Source organism: Elephas maximus, chromosome 4 (genome assembly GCF_024166365.1).
Source record: "Elephas maximus indicus isolate mEleMax1 chromosome 4, mEleMax1 primary haplotype, whole genome shotgun sequence".
Lineage (NCBI taxonomy): Eukaryota > Metazoa > Chordata > Mammalia > Proboscidea > Elephantidae > Elephas > Elephas maximus.
Genome location: NC_064822.1, coordinates 133,400,630 through 133,422,187, shown reverse-complemented (window position 1 = coordinate 133,422,187; position 21,558 = coordinate 133,400,630). Strand labels below are relative to the sequence as shown.

At 35.5% G+C, this 21,558-nt stretch overlaps 1 protein-coding gene across 2 annotated transcripts in view; it reads right to left on the bottom strand.

Annotated features, from left to right (window-relative positions):
• Positions 1 to 6,424: 6,424 nt before the first annotated feature.
• Positions 6,425 to 21,558, bottom strand: part of TBC1D15 (TBC1 domain family member 15) — a 65,370-nt gene continuing 50,236 nt past the window's right edge. Inside the window, exons 12-18 of one of the 2 annotated variants that reach the window (XM_049883905.1) lie at positions 20,965 to 21,081; positions 15,973 to 16,073; positions 12,138 to 12,237; positions 11,659 to 11,756; positions 9,461 to 9,577; positions 8,830 to 8,916; positions 6,425 to 7,647 (exon numbers count right to left, since the gene is read on the bottom strand). In XM_049883905.1, coding sequence (XP_049739862.1) covers positions 7,426 to 7,647; positions 8,830 to 8,916; positions 9,461 to 9,577; positions 11,659 to 11,756; positions 12,138 to 12,237; positions 15,973 to 16,073; positions 20,965 to 21,081 — 842 coding nt within the window. In that variant the 3' untranslated portion in view covers positions 6,425 to 7,425. The remainder of the gene's footprint in view (positions 7,648 to 8,829; positions 8,917 to 9,460; positions 9,578 to 11,658; positions 11,757 to 12,137; positions 12,238 to 15,972; positions 16,074 to 20,964; positions 21,082 to 21,558) is intronic. The other variant, XM_049883906.1, reaches the window with a different exon arrangement.

Below are 21,558 nucleotides of genomic sequence, written 5' to 3'. Positions count from 1 at the left end.
TAAGACTACCCCAGAGGGTTTCCAAGGCTATAATCTTTACGGAAGGAGACTGCTACATCTTTCTCCCACAGAGTGGCTGGTGGGTTTGAACCACCAACCTTTTGGTTAACAGCCAAGCCCTTCACTGTTGTGCCACCAGAGCTCCTAGTTATCTTCCTGTTTTTGTTAGGTGCCATCGAGTTGGTTCTGATTCATAGCGACCCTATGTGCTTAACACAGATATGCTTTGTGATTATTTTTTATTTTTGTGATTATTTGCTATATTGACCAAGAAGGGTGACCTGAGAATGATCAGATTTCATTAATAAGCAAAATATGAGATGTATCTTATGCTTGTGTTCTCATTGTCATGTTTTTATAACAACACTCACAAAGAGACTAAGAAGAGGTAAGAACATTTAGGCCCAATTTGATGAGGATAAAACTGACACACAAAGAGGACAGTGATTTATTTTGGAGTGAATGAGACAGTGAGTGGTTCAGATGAAACCAGAATATACAGTTCAGATTTGAAAAAAAATGACCTTTATCAATAGGAAGCAAACCAAATGATGCCTCAAGGCTGTACTTGCAGGATAATAAGTTTGGGGAGAAAAAGCAACCTACATAGTTTTAAGATTTAAAAAGATGGGCTGTGGTGGTGTCCATTTGGTTGCTGTCTTAATTATCTAGTGCTGCTATAACAGAAATACCGTAAGTGGATGGCTTCAACAAAGAGAAATTTATCTCTCACAGTCTAGGAGGCTAGAAGTCAGGATTCAGGGTGCCAGCTCCAAGAGAAGGCTTTCTCTCTCGTTGGTTCTGGGGGAAGGTCCTTGTCATCAATCTTCCCCAGGCAGGGAACCTCTCAGCCCAAGGACCCCAGCTCCAAAGGATGTGCTATTCCTCTGGCTCTTGTTTTTTGGTGGTCTGAGGTCCCCACATCTCTCTGCTCGCTTCTCTCTTTTATATCTCAAAAGAGATTGACTTAAGACATAACCTAATTTTGTAGACTGAGTCCTGCCTCATTACTACCTCTAATCCCACCTCCTTAACATCGTAGAGGTAGGATTTACAACACATAGGAAAATCGCATCAGATGACAAAATGGTGAGCAATCACACAAACTGAGAATCATGGCCTACCCAAGTTGACACACATTTTTGGGGGGCACAATTCAATCCATAACAGTTGGTATCAGATAGTAACAATTACAGCATTTATTAAACGATTGATCATGCCAGGCCTCATACTAAACATTTTATATGTACTCCATCTACTTCTCACAACCCTGTGAGGTAGGTATTACCCCCATCTGCAAATGAGAAACCAAAGGTTATGGTCACAAAACTAAGAAAGGACTAGGCCAGGTTTAAAGGCCATGATTACCTGACTCTAGCACTTCTGCTTTTACCCTTCCGCTTTACACTCAAAAGTGAAGCAGGCACTTGTTGGTATGGATTATTCGATCAGTTTGCCCCTTTTTTTTTTTCTGACATTTATTTTTCAGAGTTTATAGGATAAACTTTATGTCCTTTGCAAGAATGTAAAGCCCTTTATAAGGTGGCCCAAACATCCACATCTCACCCTGAAGCCAGCTTGAACTCCTTGAGAAAACAAATTCCTAAGGCAAGTTGTACTATTGGTCCAGAAGTACCACCTAGCAACCCAATTGACATTATTTGCGTTTACATAGTTATCTGAGTCTAAATTGTGGCCAAGAAACTTTGGTTCAACGATAACCAAAACCAAAAAAACCCAGTGACGTCGAGTCAATTCCGACTCATAGCGACCCTATAGGACAGAGTAGAACTGCCCCATAGAGTTTCCAAGGTGCACCTGGAGGATTCGAACTGCCGACCCTTTGGTTAGCAGCCGTAGCACTTAACCACTATGCCACCAGGGTTTCCAAGTTTTTAAGGAAAGTTTAGGAAATTCAGGAAAGAGTTTAAACAAGAGGAGGGACTGCTGGACCAACACCAGGCCTCTCTCACGGGTTCACTTCTTGGATGAAATGAAAGGCTCATGATTCAAACTCCTTCAAAGAATAAACTCCCACTCTTCGACTCGATGGCACTGGCTTTGGTTTTTTTGGTTCTTCTAAACTAATTCTAAGCTGAAGAGAGATGTGGAAAACTCAGCAACTCAGATATATGAAAAACATTGCAAAATCGAATTTAAAGAGTAAGCAAAAGAAATGGGAATTTCTGTGGTAAACCAGGGAATCTCCTTTACCGTTTTAAAAAAGGAAAAAGAAAAGAAGGGTGCAGTCTCATGTCTGGAATGACTCAGTTGTAGTCCTGTTGGGACGAAGGGGAATAAATCAGGAAAATCAGCTGTGCCTGACTGATGGCTCCGGGATTCTGCCATCTCCACCCCACTCACTGAATCTCAGCTGAAGCATTCTTATTCCTTACGTTCCTTTCCTAAGAAGACATGTGCCTCTACCAAGACTCAATCCACCCATTCTGTAAGTTGTTCATAAAGCTAGGGTTTCTTTTGTGGCCCTTTTCAGGTATGAAATGTTAATGAAAAGGATTATTTTCCCCTCTAGGTGGCGCAAACAGTTTGAGCACGATTGCTAACCTAAAGTTTGGCAGCTTAAACCCACTGGCAGCAGGGCTAGCCATCTTCTTCCATTAAGATTACAGCCAAAAAAAAAAAAAAAAAACCCTATGGAGCAGATCTACGCTGTCACACGTGAGGTTGCCACAGGTCACAATCAACTCAGACAACATTGTCACCAATCAAAAAATTTTGGCACAAGTCATACTAAACAAAGTTTAAAGGCTAATTTGGAAAACACTGTTAATAGGATGTTAAGGAAGCTAGTGAAAACCATGATAGGGTTTACCCCCCTTGGGAAGTCCATGAGCCTTTGAGTCTATAGAAGCTCTGTAAACCAAAAGAGAATAAATATTTGTCCCAAAGTTATTCGTAAGTTGCATTTAAATTGAGCAAGTTAAAGAAATTCCAATTTTAGACTTCTTTACACACGGACGTGCAAAAGAAAATGATCGTCTTGGATTTTCTTTTGGGGGGGGCTGGGGGATGGAGGGTAGTACAAGAGCATCCGCGGTTATAGTAGTATTACTATTCTTTTAAGCATGCAAAAAGTACTTAAACAATTTCACTCAGAAAACTTTGTATTTTAATTTTTATATCATCTATTTGAATTAGATGTTAACTGCTAATGACTTCCTAAGTCAGCAATACTACACTAGACTCAATTAACACTTGACTCAACTAACAAAACACATTTGGCCAAAATTTGTATATGTTCTCCATACTTGTGCTCCTGACTATGGAATGTAGTGTAAATGCTGAGCACTCAGGAGCAGCACCTTAATGGTTCCACTGGAAAGCATTTCACTTTGCAAAGTGAGTTAGTGACATCCACAAGAGAGATCCAGTCCTTTACACTGATCAGGCCACACAACATCTAAGGCAATCTAAAAAACAGCCCTATTTCCATTTCTGAAGCACTCTTTAACCCATTGTGGCCTGTACCTCCAATCAGACTGGTGTGGTGTTGGAGACATCGATTATTGACATCACAGCAAAACCCTCTTTGTGGTTAAGTAAGTCTTTTTAACTAAAAAAGCTGAAATACAACTGGACTGCTCCTTGATCGTAACTAAGCTTATTGCAATTTGTTCTTCTCATTCTATCTTATTTTGCACATAGAGATATGCGAACACCATTATAGATATCTGAGACGGTATATATAGCATATTTAATTGATTACTCGATGGCACTGGGTGCCTCTTACTATCCTAACATTCAGATTTTATCTGTAACGACTGAACTACAGGTAAATATATTTCGGATAGTTCTTAGAAAAAGATGCTTTGGTTATGATTAGCTTTTCTTTATGGTGAGTTCATAGGCAGTGTAATTTCCCATAGGCTAAAGAAGGCACTTTGCATATCCAAGAAGAGGTAGCAGTAGGTCCCCCCTAATTTCCCATCCCCCCAGCGCATCTAAGGGCAGTGCATTGTTTTTCTATCAAGATGATCAGCCTCATACATAGGAGTGTACTTACACAAATAGTGAGAAATGCACTTGTAATTAGAACAATTTTTTAAAAATCTACAACTTAAAATCCTCATAAGGTCCAAAGGCAGAATCTGGCCAAATACAGCTGCATCATTCAAAAGACGGTGTACTGACATTAAAAGTAAAAAGCTTAGTATCAGGTAATGACATTAGATGCTGATGGAAGCCGTTCAGATACATTTCAATAGTTTAATCTGTTCAGAAGTGACACTGGAAGTTTTTTTCATGAAAATGTCTAAAAATTGGGGAGAAACGCTACGTAAGATAGGCTGATTGTCATCACTTTTTACTAACGATGGTGACCAGAAATAGAGCAAATCCACCTAACAAAATCAAGGAACTACTTTTATAACTTATGGAGTTGTGTACCTGACCAGAAACCAAAGTATTAACATATGAAACACAATATGTAAGGGTAGTCCTCTAACTTGAGAGGGCTCAGGAATCATCTGGATGCCTGTTAAAATGCACATTCCTTGGCCTTGCCTCCAAAGATTCTAACACAGTAGCTCCAAAGTAAAGCCTGGACATGTATTTTGATAATACAGGCCAAGGATATGGAAATGAGCACTTTGGAGATATTTAAGTAAATATGCCTGCTCCTGCACCATCCACATGATTGGTTGCAGCTCAGACTGTGATCCATAGGATGTCCACTGGCTAATTTCCAGAAGCAGACCACCAAGGCTTTCTCCCTAGTCCATCTTAGTCTGGAAGTTCTGTTGAAACCTGTTCAGCATTATAGCAACATGCATCCTATCTCCATTGACTGATGCGTGGTGGGTGTGCATGAGATGCACCGGCTGGAAATCAAACCCAGATCTTCTGCATGAAAGGCAAGAATTATACTATTGCCCCCCAGTTGACATGGAGTCGATTCAGACTCATGGTGACCTCACGTGTGTCACAGGAAAACTATGCCCCATCCGGTTTTCAACGGTTCTTTTTTTTCGAAGTAGACTGCCACGGTTTTCTTCTGAGGTACCTCTGGGTGGACTCGAACCTCCAACCTTTCAGTTAGCAGCTGAGCAAAATAACCATTTGCACCACCCAGGGATTAGTTAGCATCCATAAAAGATCTATCTCAGAAGTGTTAAGCTCAGCAAGAATCAGCCACTGTCTCCAAAGGCTGATGTTTTCTCACTGTTCAAAAAAGCTGTTGTCTCCAGTCACCAAGACTAAAGTTCCCAACATTAAAGACGTGAAGAATCCTAGACACACAACATGATCCAAACAGGGAAGGTCTTACATAAAAAGTGGCTTCCTACAGACTCATACCCAAATTCAAAAACTTCCAAAGGTTAAATTAGAAACTATCTGAATTCTAACAACTTTAAGTATCAAATAATATAGCACATAATATTTTTACATGTTATAAGGGTATGATAATGCATCTTGTAAAAACTGAAACAAACCAGCCTTAGAAAAGTCAGACTAACAAATGCACCTGAACTATTTATTTTACCAATCTCAGCAGCTCTGGTTTATGTAGTATCTGCTAACTGGATTTTGTGAACTCTGGTCGGGACTTGAGCACTGTATGTATTACTATCACTTCCACATCAAAAACGTATAGACAGAAATGCAAACTGTTTAGTAAAAATTAGGTTTTGATAAGTAGTTTTATAATAAAACTTGACAAAAGTTGAACTTCACTAAATGTATTAAGATTTTCCAAAAACTCCAAAGCAGATATCACATTACGTAGCAGGAAAAAAACTCACAAAAAGCCACTGTCCCGGAAGAACAAGGAGGACATCAAGATGTTCTAAACAATTTCCTGAATAGCAGGAAATGAAAGACTGGAGATGCTGAGTTTTTGATCAGTTTACTTTTTTTTTTTTTCCTGAATAAGCTTACTCATTATTAACTGATGAAAGATAACACACATATAATATTAAAACCTAAAATCTAATGGTTCTACTGTCATGACCGTCAGTTAATGCTCAACTAGGGAAAAAAGTTCATTTGATTCCCTAACTTTCTGGAAAAAAAAAAAAAAAAAATGCCTACCAGCCATTTTAGAGCTGCCTAACTTCTGGGGAACTTTTCCTTTAAACTATTAGCATCGACTGTGGTGAGATGCTTTACTAAATCTGTTAATTCCACCCTCCAGGGCAACACTCTGCCTATTCTCATGCCGATAAACTTTTTTTCAGTTATACAAAGCATCATGTTTCTTTCTCATTCTCACAACTCATTCAAACGAATTTTTAATCACATAAAAATATGAGATCCATATTGGATTTATTTTCTCTGATGAAGAACTAGCAAACTACTTCTAAGCATAATTTAACTGAAAACACTACTTCAACTTCAAATTTATTTTAATGGTATGTACAGGAGTTAACAAATTACAATTAAAATGGAATCAGTTATGTTAATTCCACATAACTTAAAATCATGCAACAATGCATGGTAAAAACAACAGGCTCACTCATATACAAAAAAGTATTATTTGAACTTGTGATATCTTGAAATTTTTGACATAAGTATTTTTCGAAGAGTATTTATAAAAATTTAAAGGCCTGATTATTAATGCACTATTAGGAAATATAATAAACATTATTAGTAAAGTTACAAGCAATTAATTTTAAAATCATACCAGGTACAGGGTTGAATGTATTCTCATGAAATATACGTTTGGTTAAGAAAATAGTTTTGAAAAAGATCTCATATTGAAGCTATGTATTAATTTTGTCAAATCAGATTCTATAAATCAATAATCAAGTATATTCAGTTAAAGAAAATAAGCCTATCCTTTCTTATATTCATAAATAAGTAGTTATACATTGTCTTTATATACAAGCGAAGAAAAGTTCAATGTAAAAAATATGCTGCCAATTCACTTATGGTCGAAATAGTTCTTTATCTAGACATTAAATTACTTTGATGAAAATGTCCAAATTTAAATCACATTCAACTAGCATAATTCTTTAAGCTGAGTATTTTTGTAAACAATAGAGAAAAACAATTCCTTTTATTTTGTTGCTGGGTAACAATTCACTTCTTAGCTTAGAAAGCTACAGAAAGGCTCAATATTTAATTTCATCAAATCCAAACCCCACTAAGCTTAGAATAAACAAAGTGAATGTTTTTCAAAGTGCATAACTTCCAACCCATCCACTTGTAATATTATCCAATTCCAGTTCATCAGCGAGAAAATAAAATATGCTTGGCTATAAAAATACTAAGGAATGTTATTGAAAAGGAAAGGCTATTTGGTAGAAGTAAATACAAAAATAATTAGTTTAAATCTTTGTAAAGCTTTAATGCAAGAACATCACAGTACACTTTCTTTCCATAAACCTTAAAGCATGATCAATACCACCTTTCAAGTACTTGAAAATAGTTGCAACAAAGTGTCTCTTCAAAAATTAAGAATGATCATGCAGGTGTTAATCTGCTGACATCTGGGGACACGGATAGCTGTGTTGGGCTGTCATCTCTGGATCCACTGGCAGCAAGTACAGGCGAGGAGTTACTGTGAAATGCAGGTGTAAGACAATTAGTCACGCCAACGTTTTCATCTTCACCGGTATCTGAATCTGGCATTATAACTTCACTGTCCTGAAGCCCCAGGATATCACAAACTGCTTGTGGCAATTCCTGAATAAGGAAAATCAAAGACAAAACCAACATTCATTAGAGGGGAAAAATACTCACATGGTAATACTTCTATTTAGGACTACATTAATTCCAGAATCTCAACATCTGTTCCAACAGTGTAATTGTCATGTACCCTCTCACACCTTTCTTTCTCCACTCCCCAAGTGAAATCCTAAAATAAATCAAAGAATCAGTTCAAAACGCTACCTTTCTTCTTAAGTAGTTCCCTGGTCGTCTCTGCCAAATTAATCACTCTCCACCCTACCACATAGTTTTCTAATATTTAGTATTTATCTCCTTCTCCTTTTCTTATTTATATCATCTTTCACTCAATATCCACCGCCATCGAGTCGATTCCGACTCATAGCAACCCTGTAAGACAGAGTAGAACTGCCCCATAGAGTTTCCAAGGAACACCTGGCGGATTTGAACTGCCAACCTGTTGGTTAGCAGCCATAGCACTTAACCACTACGCCACCTCTTTTCACTCAAAAGAGGTTCCTTAAAAGTAAGAAATCTCTCACTGACATGTTCTCAACACAGTAGCTATCAAATAATGTCTGTAAAACTGAACCAAAATAACTACTTGGATATATGAACAAATGACAGTAAAACTAAGTTTAAGAATTCTCATTAAAAATGCAAAAGCCAAAATACATCAAAAGTGTGATGATTTAGTTTGAATTCAGATCATAATACATCAAATTTGCCCTGTTTTAGAAATAATTAAGACCTCAACTGATACAAATGTAATGACACAGATTAAATACTACTACCCATTTAATTATTTCTGGTTAGCCTCTATCTTTATTTGGGGATGCTGCCTATTAAGAGTTTCTAGTCTATATTCACTAATTCAATTGGGTAATATATCAATGCTTCAATTCTATGGCTTCTTCACTTGTCTTGGAAATATTCTCATTACTTTTGTCATTTTGCCTTATTATGAGATGCTTCCTATCTGGCACAATTAGTCAACTGTTTCCAATTAAGTGCTGTAAATCTATAATGGCAACCGAAATGCTAGCCAATGCTTTGTCTGCCCTCCACGTGTTAAAACTGCCACTTATTTTACTTCTAAGAAGTAAATCTTTTGCGATCTCAACCCACCAAAAAAAAAAAAAAACCCATAAAAACAAACACAAAAAATCCTTGCAATTATATAAAGCTCTGTATGCATACCTTGCATTTTGCCATCTGTAGAGAAATTGCCTCTGCCCTGCATAGTACATCTTCCACATCAATTTTCATGGACAATTCATTGATATGCTAAAACGCATCAATAAAATAAAATGATAATCTGAAACCAAAAGCACTATTATATTCTACTATATAAACAATGTATTGCCAGTAATGTTTCAGTGCAGATAAAACCCTTCAAATAAAAATATTCACATACTAAAAAAAAATTCACATACTACAAACAGGAAATTCAATATATCTCTCATCAGATTATTCCAACTTTTAAAGCTAAAGAATAGCTAATAAGCTTATGGAACATTAAATCCAGCAGCTGTCCCAAGTTTGCTATCTCACATTTACAAGCAAAAGACAATTGTTTTTTAAATAACTAATCTACATAAAAGAGTTTATTTGCTGAATTTCCTTTTATTCTTAATTAGCTAGGTAAACATAACCGGCCAATATGTATTTCTTCAACTGTCAATCTCAGAGAATCGATTCTAGCACTAAATGTTATTGATGCAGTTTAAGTTACTCAAGGGATTCAATAAGGCTCCAAGGAAATGTTCTACACCTCAGCACGACCGAATAGGGGAAATGGCCAAAATATTAAAATTAAAGGAAGAGCTACCTTAAGTATTTCATTAAATCCATAATGCTTTTCCATTATTTGCTGCTTTTCTGATTCCAGAATAGCACAACACAGAAGAAGATGGAAATTTTTACATGGCAGCTCAGTCCACATTACCTATAAAACATAGAACTGTTTAGTAAACTTTATCAATTCTAAAATTATCCTCCTTACAGATACAATGCTGAACTCAGAATGACTTCTACACCTAGCGGAGGCTGACTACTTTGGGTTGTCCACTGTTTTTCTAGTAAAGAAATGAGGGATAGGGGAGTCTTACCTTTAACTACAAAGTAAATAACATCAAGTTTAACATTATGTGAATATGATGAATTCCAAAAATGGCTCTTTAGATAACTACAAAAAGCAAATCACTGAGCCTAACCAATGTAACTTATTAATTAAAGAATCAAAGCCATGAGATTAAGGTGTAAACAGGATAGCTCTAGGGTTAGAGGCATTTTCAGTATTTTTCTTAACTTTCAGTTTCTCAGTTCTAAATCATCTTCAGTTCCTGAAAAAAAATAAGCTAAGTCCTAGAAATAAAAAAAGATTTAGTTATACAGAGCAAGGAACTGAAAATACCACAGAAAGCCCGATTACATTCTAAATATGTAAAAACTTTACATCGTATTATGTAACTCAGAGTATCCCTGGTTGTGACAAAAAGTGAATCAGTTGCCAAAAATGACATGTACAACATGTTTGACCAGTGGTTATACTTCTTCTTAAGTATACGTAATGTCCTCAAATATAAGTCTGTATTTTCTCCCGCTAACGTGCCTAAAAATATCTTCTCTGGAAAGATAAAAAGATCTACATAAATAACGCTATTAAACCACATACTAAATGTTTTTTACTTCTTACATCAAGAGTAAATCAAACTGAATAATTTTTAGTTTAATTACAATACAATTAACCTCAAAGGTTTCAATAAAAAGCTTCAATTTATTTGGTAAACACAGATTAAGGAGTTAATTCTAGCTATGCAGTAACAGCAGCCCTGGTGGCACTGTGGTTAGGTATCTGGCTGCTAACCAAAAGGTCAGCAGTTTGAATCCAACAGCCACTCCTTGGAAACCCCACGGGGTAGTTTTAACATACTCAATACATCTTTTAAAGAAAAAGTTGAGGTACTAATTTAACAATATTGATACATATTAAACTATTCTAGGTGGAGAACACGTGAGTTTGACTTCTAGTTTCAGGACCAAAGAAGAGAGCACAAGACAAAGATCCTTCTCTAATGGTGGCACAGTCACCAACAGCATCAAGGAGAAGCTACGGGCATCGATTTCTAGCTGTAGAAGCCTCAGGAGGCACCGAGGTCCCACTGCATGTAAGTCTGTTTATCATCCATCCTTTCCCTGGGAGAATTTCTGTCACCCCTTAGTTAATATATAAAGACTAGGCAGCAAACAGTCCTTATACACATATTTTATTTTAAAAGCACACTGATCTGTTAACCTAACAGTTAACTGATACTTGAGAAGAAAATAATTTTCTGTTTATCATCAAGAGTTGACCTGGGTGCAAAATGGAACATGAGAATATATAGCAAAAACATGATAACAGGTTTCCTCTAGACTGGAGTGAGGAGAATGGAACTGGGGTGGTGATTAAAGAACACATTAGTCATACCATTATTTTTTTTTCCCTTGCGAAAAAGAAGACTAGAAACAAATATGGCAAAATGTTGATATATATATAGATGGTGTGATTTTTGTTCTATTATTCTAGTATTTTGTTCTAACTAAAATTTCTTTTAAAACACAACTCAGCTCACTACCAATGCCACAGACTGCAAGCTAGTTAAAGTGTCATCTCAACTGACTGGCCTATCTGCCAAAAACTTCCTTGAACTCTGGACACAAACCTTTACCAAAATGTGGTGGAGCCTCATGTAAAGTCAAGTCACCCAAGGAAAGAACACAGGCAGCAAATGACCTAGAGAACTGGTTCTGGGCTACCTCTCAGCCCCAAAGCTCAAAAGAGTTGTGATTTGCAGAAAGACGCTCCAAAAGACTAGATATTTAATACAAGATGATTAATTTTTAAGGAGAGACCACAAACCCATCAGAATTTTTGGAGCATACTTGTCTTAGAAATTTCAGTTAGGCTATAGCAATCCATTTATATTCCACAGAATGTTTTTTCCATAGTAAACATTACATTTATACAATAATTTAAGAACTTACCTCCCATAATCGAAGAATATCTAGAAAACTAAATTCCCTTTTAAATCTGATTAAAAGCCACCTGAAGCAAAAATAAAGATATCCAGAGTCCTGAGATTCTATAAATTAAAAAAAAAATTTGTTTATATATATATACACATATATATATATAAAACTTACTCTTCTGTTAATTATGTCAGAACAGTGACCTATCTATCACAAACTCAAATTTTTCTATGCCATCTTAGGCTATTAGAAGTCCTATGTATTTAATTGCCTTTTACTAATTCAAGGAAATAATGCAAATTTACAGGCTAATTTCTTTTAAAAAGCACCAAATGACAAAAAATAATTATACGAAGACAGTTTGATCCCACACTTTTACTCCTTAGAGGAACCTAGGCAACAGCAGTAGAGTATATCTGTTTTTAAAAGAGTACCTTATGTTTTCTCTGTGTATTACCCTACAATTCGCTGGGTATAACTTGGGATTTACTTACCTAAATAACTGCAAAATCCACTGTCCAACAATCGAAGTAAGGTACTTAGCTGAATTAGCTGGGTTTTCATGCCTTGCATTTGTTCTTCAAAATTTTGATGCTTTAAAAGTAAATAATAATTATTTTATAATGCATAATCACTGATAACTAAAAGATGATGTCTAAGGACAAATGTTGGACTGGCTATGTTTAAAAAATTACATAATTAAAAAGTTAAGGCAACATTAAAAAAGAACCCTTGGTCTCAAACTAATGGCTACTTTTTGCCCCAATTCATTTGATTTGGAAAAAGAAGAAACCAGGAATAGCAGCTATAGACTGATATATTCACTTCTTACACAGCATGAGACTCGGTGAAAGGAACATGCATTTGCAAAATAAACTTTGTCAAATTATTCTCATTGGTAAATATTTCTTCAAATTGCTATGTGAAATAAAATTAGTTTTAACTTCAGCATGTATCTCATTTTAAAGACTGAATTAAGTAGCTACTTCTTATGTTTAATGACACTAGGGAGTCTGAAGTCAAAATCACATTCATGACAATACTAACACATTATTGCATTCTGCACTTTCATTCTCTCACAAGCGTTCAGTGTTTTTCAAAGGCTATATGACGTGTGATAGCAAAAGACTAAATGTGGGAGCAGACACATAAACCCAGCTGTTTCCAAGTAAACCAGACATTGAACAGGTTGCAAAATGTAAACAGTGTTTCTTCTCAGTAAATTTTTCTCATTTTAGAAGCTATTTTTCATTTAAAAAAATGTTAACATATAATAGGTTTATTGTTATTTTTAATGAGTAAATATAAATTTCTCAGTTTTAATTTTAAATATGATAAAAACAATAGATATAATCCATATAAACAAAAGCTCTTTGGAGTTCTCCATAATATTTGAGAGTGTAAAGAGGCCCCCAGGCCACAAAGTTTAAGAGCTGCTGTGGTTTATATGTTTCAAACAATCCTCAGAGTTAGATTCCCAATGAACACATGAGTCGGGGGGGTGGGGGGGGCAACAAAACATGTTTAGAAAGGGTTTTTAGATGATTCCAATCCCTTTAACCCATGTGTCCTACCCCACTATAGTGAACCACTGCCGTAGCCCTTGTGAAAAGCCTTATTAGAACAATATCGCCTCCCTCACACTTTTTTTTTTTTCATTTTAGACTACACTAATATTGCTTTCTTAGAAGTACCTATCAGATTACAAACAATTCATTCTTCGTGAAAAAACATTATAAAGGCTACTAATACTTAATAAACTAGTTTATCTTTAGTGAGTAAAGAACAAGTTTAATAGGCTAATAAGTCATTGTGATAAATATTCTCCACATTTATCACATGAACCTGTAGAAGCAGGGCAAAATTAACTCTTCAGTTAAAAGGATAATTTTTGTTGTGAAGTAGCCAAAGGCTAGAGTTGGTTTGGAGGTACCATTATGGAATATCCATTGCTATTCATTTTGCCAAAAAAAGAAGCACCCCCAGAATGACAGGCACCAACCTCAGAAAAGCAATTATTCCTAGAGAATGAGAAATGGGATTGACAATAGCTCATAAAGGGCATCGACTATATCTATAAATATGTATGTGTGAAGATTATACATACAGAGGAGGAGGCAGGGAAAAGGAAAAGAGAAACTAAAATTACATGACAAAATGGATGGTGAGTCTAAGACAGTTCATTAGGTGATCTACACTTCGTGACTATTTCCATAAAAACAGACAGAAACCTATCCCTAGCCTTACATTAGAAGTGAGTAAATATCAATGAAAATAAATAAATGGACATTACATTCGACCACTACAAAAGAAGTAAAAACTTACATGAACTGTAAATAAAAAACAAGGAATTAAGAAGCAGCAGTACAAATTTAAGGAAACTGAAACGATAGCAACACCATGAAAAATAATCTTAAAGATTATTTTGAACACCATGTATTACCCTTTCACTCAAATATTATAGGGAAAAAAACGTTACTAGACAATACACTAAGAAGAGACTTTAGAATAAAGACTAGAAAAAATCCCCAGACAACCCTTAATGAAAAAGGCTAATACAGAGAACACTTACTGTGGAAAAAAAAAAAAGAGTGAAGAAATTGAACTTCATACACAAAAATGGCAAATACTGTAAAGTCTGTATCACACATGTTCAGAAAATGGTCTTTACATCTGAGACCTAAATACCCACAGTGGACGCTCACACAACTATGTGTGCACAGATGCCAATATAATTATGTTCATGTTAAATTTTCTTTTTTTTTTTTGAATAACTACTGTATAAGTAGAGGTCTAATGAAAGCACTGGGGAAAGATTCAAGTGTTTATAAAAATCTGTTGAACAACAACCTGAAGTGGGGCAATAGGAAAATTCTGGTATGCTACTAATGAAAAAAAGACACAATCCCTTTATGAAAGAATGCAGAAAGAGGATCAACAACTAAAACACAAAGAAGGCAGACAACAGTTTTTATATAATTAGCATCAGCTGTATAACAAATGCCTCAGGTTTCTCGAGCACTTCGGAATAATTGGAACTAAGAAGGCAGGCAAATGAATCAAACAAAATAGTAAGAAAGACAAACTATGATATTACCAGATTATTGCAATTGGTAATAATTCTAAAACATTCATTTATGGAAATGGACTAAATAATTGGAATATTTACTAATTTAACAGTAAAAGAACACTTTAAAACAATCAAAATTTATCAAATATACATTTGGAAAAAGACTAGGAGAAGTGAGGATGAGTTGGAACCATGGACAAGAGACTTGATGAGGGAACAGACCAAAGAGGGAAAAACTGGAACGGGAACGAAAAACAGAGCAAGGGGTAAAGAACAGAAGTAAAGAAAAATAAAAACAAGGGTACCACTTGCAAATTTCACATTTGTATCCCCAAAGCCTTGCATTAAATGCAGGGTTTAACATTTTAAATATTAAACAGAGAAACATTTTAAATGATTATGGATTCAAAGTCTTTATCCCCTTTTAAGCAAGCCATTTCAATATCCAACTTCAACGTCCAGCATCAAGTATATAAGCCTTATTTTGAAAAAGGACAGTGACCTATGTAGTCAGGACTTTGGAAATCATATGCGTTTAGCCCTCTGCTTTTTCTACTTTCTAGCAGATACCTGAGAAAACTTTTCTAATTTATTTCTGTTAATACTCTCTCTGTTCTAGTGTCCTAAAACTCTGTCTCAAAGATACATCAATGATAATAGATAAAATAAAATACTCTTTGTACTAACATGTATATATAGACATAGTCCAACTCTAATAAGCACATGCTTCTGGGGAAGTAACAGTGAGTTACTAAGAAAGTGTCAGGGTTACAAATGGTTCAAACACATAAGGTGAAACATCGGTTACTATAATGACAAAATCCAAAATGTTCACAGTAGGTAAGGATATTACTCAACATGACTAAGCTTTATCTTTGGAAACAGTCTGAAGCAGATGATATGAAAGTTCAACTACTTTATAAGAACCGAATTCATCTATTTCATCAGTATTCTATAATGACTCATGGCTCTTCTGAAGAACACAAAACATTTACTGATATGAAATCCTGATTATTTCTGTACTGTAGGCACTTACTATCTACTTTTTGTATTAAAAACCGTGCCAATATTTCCAAGTCCCTTGAAAAAGCTATTAAAAAAAAAAGAAGAAAAGAGACATGAAGCAATTTTTTTACATTCCGTCATATATGGCTACATATAAAAATCAATGTTATAGAATAAGATTCCCACCCAGTACCGTCGATACAACTGAAATCTTCAAAATTAGTCTGAATAAAGCAAGGAGAACCTGTTCTTACCATCTGGTCCATGTAGGATGCAAAACACCAAAAGGCATCCACTTCATTTTCCATCACATATAGAAGAGGGGAAAGTAAGTCACTCATTCCTTGCACATATCCTAAGAAGAACAGAAAAACATAATTAAAAAAATAATAATGAGGCTTCTGAAAAACTAAGCTTTATGCATTCTTTTGCATATATCACTACCATTTTGCTTAAAATTGTATCTTTTTGCTTTGAGAAACTAGTGGGCACTGATGTTCATCAAGAAAGGAAAATAAGGAAGAGGAAGTCTAGCCATCAGGTAAGATGAATTATTATAGCTGTTACAGACTGAGGTGCCAAGCAGATATATAGCATATTGTTAGTTTACACAGCACTATCAAAAGTGGTATCATTTCAAAATAATGTATAAAAGTATATGAGAAAGAAGAGCACTGAGAACAGAACCCAAAGGAATATCATATACAAGGGTACAAAGTCAAAGATTTGAGAAGGAACAGTGAGAGTGGTAACAGGAAAAAATCAAGGGAAAAGAGTATTGCAGAAGTCAAAGCGAAGCAAGTCGCAAGGCCACAGTGGTCAATAGGGCCAAACTGCCACGAAAAGGTCAAGTACAACAAGAAGTGAGAACGTCCAAGTGCTTTAGCAACCAGACCCCTGTAATCTAAACAAACAACAAAAAAAGTTACAGACAAAATCATGTACATCTTTTAAATAATCATAACTACATCCTTCTCTCTTTTCTTTCTTTTCTTGTTGCTCTGTATCAACCAATGCTAGCAACTGGGTTTAATCCAATCGATACACCTAAAGCTACCACTTTAACTACCTTTTTCTTGATGCTATTTAAATTTTTCAACTGTGACACTAATTAAAGCCCTAGATTTAAAAAAAAGAGAGGGTTAACTAATCAGACTCCTCATTTAAAAACAAATGAACAGTCCTGGTCTTGATTTTCACCTGAACATGTCAAGGTTCTTGTTTTTTAATTCCATCTTATAAAATCCTAAATTTCCTTGACTGGTTTACGAACAGATTTCAAACTTAAGACACAGACTTTTGAACCAATAAAGGGATAAGAGCTCATACTAGGCCTTTTACTTAACAGATTATCATTCACTTTGATAACTTTTGTACATTTATTAAAATTACACAAATATTTTTTCAATAGTAGCTTGGAAGATCTGTGCAAAATGTGGTCTCTCACTTGCAGATCCAAAGCTTACATTCCTATCGGTCACCAGAATTTTTTTACACTGAAGCCATTTAAAGAGCATATATTAAAACATGGGGTGAAGATATCTCTCCTCACATAATACACAATTCTACATCATTCTTCCTATTTTGGAAGAAACTTAAAAAAGACCTCAGGAAGCATGTAAACCATAATCTCTTGACAAAACTCGGATTAAACAAAAAATAAGGAGGCATTCAAATCTCCTCAGCAACCCCTTACACATAAAGGTGTAGAGCTCAATTTGCTATGAGCCTCTGCCCCATCACCTACTGCTCTATCTTTCCACACAGTCTATGTCAAGCTCACTACGTTTACATAGTGGAAAAGTGTGGTTCTACTCCCATTAGCACAGAAGGACACCTGGGTCCCACAGAAGGTATCCAATTATTAAGACTGTAAGATAACGGCATTACCAAGACATTTAATGAGAACAGCTGAGCAAAATGGCATGTGACACAGTATTTAAATGCAACCATTTCTACAAGTTTATGCAGATACTTTTTAAAATAATTCAGACTTTTCAGAAAAGAAGAAGTGCGTTGGATAGAAAACTAAATTGTTATCAGAACTTTCCTACACGGTACTGACACAGTGAAATCAGTGACAAATATAAAGACTAAACCAATTAAAGCATGAAGGAAATAGGATCTGAATTTAACACAGTATAAAAGAGAACAAATTCACTGGGTCTGACTGCATTTCCTCTATGGTAGAAATATTTCAAAGTATGCTATTTCAAAGACTTACAAAGCACCTTTCCTCTGTTAAAAAAAAAAAAAATGTTTTATTATAAAGTCATTCGTTATAAAGTTATAACGAATAAAAATTCCTAAGAAGCTAATTTAATCCTTTAAATCTTCAGCTTTCCTATGAGATCACTACCATATTTCTTTTGTAAGTCTTAGTGAAGTAAGTAGCCAAATTCATCTTCACACTGTGGTTGCTTTTAATCTATTTTATTTTATACATGATGTTCTGTGGGGTATGTCATGGGTTGCAGGGGTGGAATTAATGTACCAATTCTTTTAATTAAAGAAAGATTAAACTTGTTTAAATTAACATTCAGTGACACTCAGATTCTGCACTAGTGTAGCACTACTACTATTTCTGAAGTAGCTCCTAAAACTACTTTCATAGCAAATTTGTTTCAGTGGGGAAGTGTGAGAAATGAACACTCACTACCACCCTAACGTATATACTTTCTTACACTGAAAAGAAAAACTTGATGCCACATATAGGTCAATTTTCCGGGTAGATGAAGCTTATTTCTTTGAGTACCAAATTTAAAAAAGAAACAAAAGCCTTTGGGGTTGAAAATCACTTTTAAAAACATTAGGCACCCTCCTGCCTTCTTATATTCATATTTTGAATACCATTTAACCTTTCATTGGTTATTTAGGATCGTCATTATGAACGTGCACTGCAAAAGACGCCTCGCATAGAAACTTCCTGAGGTCTACATTTTGCACTAACTGGAGTTGGGTGGCGCAGATGGTTAATGTGCTTGGCTGCTAACCTAAAGGTTGGAGGCTTGAGTCCACCCAGAGATGTCTCAAAAGAAAGGCCTGGTGATCTACTTCCAAAAACCGAGCCATTGAAAACCCTATGGACTCCAATTGTGCTCTAACATACATGGGGTCGCCAGGAGTTGGAATCCATTTGACAGCAGCTGGTTATTTATAAACTAAAAATTTCTCTTCCTAGATTTCCTCTGTCTGCTTTTATAATTTTTCTCTTTTCTCCCTATTTGAGATTGTATTCACTGTAAATACACCTATACTTCACTTAAAGAATAAGAAGTCAAACAACTCAGTATGATGGAAGCATGTGTAAAACAGAATAAATTTACAACCAGGGAGCTCTGCTATGAGTAAAGGGCAAGAAATTTGGTTCACCACTTTCCGAAAACTATCTTGGCCTCTCAAAAGGCCAGTTATTTGTGAGAACCTTACTATGCTTCAGGTAATTCTTGAATAAGTAACCTTTAGAATCAGTGTGGGGTTAGTATGGACAAATGGAGATGGCAAGCTATCCAAACATCTGGAAAAAACTGAGCATTCAAGAACCCCTCCTGCAAAATATGCATTAATTCCTATCTTGGAATTATCATCTGAAAGAACAAGACAGTATCTCCTGTACCCTAGGATGCTGATCCTACTCTCTACAGTGGTAGCAGATACTTAAATAGCAATGGGTTGGGGTATTGAAGACATAGAGGTAAGAATGCCAATCAGGAATAAAGGCCTGGGTCTATTCCAGTCCAATTATTTACTACTTGTGTGACCTTGTGTCACTCTCTGAATCAACATAACCTTATCCATAAAGTGGGGATTATTTTCCTATCTTCTTTATAAGGCTGCTAGTAGAATTAAAATCAAATCAAGTATGACAGCACTCTGTAACCTGAAAAACACTCTATCAAACTGCTTTAAATGACTCAATTTGAGCCTCACTGTATTTTTTTTTTTATAGGTGTGATAAACAGGATTGGATGCATTTTACATTTTAAAGAGAAATTTGTGACTTTCAATATACTGTCACTGAAGAAGCTGCTACCTCAAAATCCACAAGAGTTTACATCTTCCCCAACATACATATAAGAAGCCAAGAAAAACTTGTTAGCTGGGAATAGATCTCAGTCTTGCCCTCTTTATGATTTTTAAAGGCTGACCGTCAAGGGCCTTACGGTATGGCTGATAATCTGGCTTTTACCCTGGGTGAAAATGTGCTTACTGGTCAATAGCTACAGTAAAGAAAATATCCCCATAATCCAAGGTTTGGTTGGGTTTTATGTGCTAAGTATCCAATCATCTCCAAAAGGTACCTTAAGCTCTGTTAATCTGAAAGGCTGCCAGAAGCTGAAAACATCTATTTCCACATACCCTAGATAATTATCTGCACTGCTGGTCTTAAAATATGGTTCAACTCAATTCCCTAAATCAATTCAGTTACTTTTCTTCACATGGGAGAAAGCCTATCAAAGGTTCCCAATTTTTCTCAGTTCAAGGCATCCTTAACGTCTCTGTAATTTTTCCTAAGGCCTCTTGAGGCCCAGAGAAATAACTAACAAGCCCTGGTGGCACAATGGTTAAGCACTTGGCTGCTATCTGAAAGGTCAGCAGTTTGAACCCCCAGCAGCTCCATGGGAGAAAAGACCTGGTAATCTGCTCCTGTAAAGATTATGGCCTAGGAAACCCTACCACAGTTCCACTCTGTCTTACAGTGTCACTATGAGTCAGAATCAACTAAACAGTACCCAGTAACAATAGGTCCGAACAGCTTAATTTAAGTATTTATGCCTATGGACTTAGCATCTGCTGGTCACTACTTCTCAAACCTTGAAATGAGACTGGACACCACCACCCCCATTTCCAGTTCCTTATTTATTTTCACACAGTACTTGCTTACCATAGCAACCCCAAAACCCAGCTTTGCAAAGATACAACTTCGTCAAAAGGAATGTAGAGCTCTAATGTTGAAACCCTAAACTACTTCAAGCTAGTAGTCAGAGCAGTGTCCTACAGATGTCACTGAATTTCATTTAAAAGTTTAAAATATTCCACTAGGCTCCTGTGAATTTGCTGGGGCATCCTCTGGCCTCACAGCACAATTTGGGAACCACAGCCTTAGAAGTTTCCAGTCCCCTGTGTAACAGCCCTGGTAAGAACTAGGTTACAGAGCTATTACGTATGTCTAGCTGGTTGCTAAAATTAAATTATAAAATAATATATAGAAATCTTTTAAAATTAATACTTTAAGGAGAACTTACCTAAATCAAAATCATACATACAATAGGTCATCAAAATGTCATGAAGCAAGATCAACCCTGGATTATCTTGGCCTTCATAAAACTTGTTCGTTCGATCTGTTCTGTTAACATCTTTTTCTAAAGAGGGAAATCACATTATTTGATAACCTTTCAAAAAACAGATTTTTATAAAGCTCACATCTTACAAATACAGTATTATTTTTCTTGCTATTAATTTTACTCCCTTGACAAGTTTTACTTAACAAAAAAAAAATTCATCAAATTCCATTTCAGATATACAATAAAGCATCTTTCTGGAGTATTTTTTTCAAAAATCAGTCTACCTCCTTATGGGCAGATTTTAAAATAATCTTCAATTTTTAGAAACCTCTTAATTGAATAGCAGAAAATATTTCCAATGCATTAAAGGCAACACTAAGTAATAATAATTCACATTAGCAGTAAAAATGCCAGTCATGAGTGCAAATGACAGTGTTACTTGAAAACAGTAATGAAAAAAGCTACTGTGCAATCAAGCGTAATCAAAGAAATTTGTTTCATTCATAACTGCTTCATTCATTATTATCAATGTCTTTGTCATGTTCCATAATCATT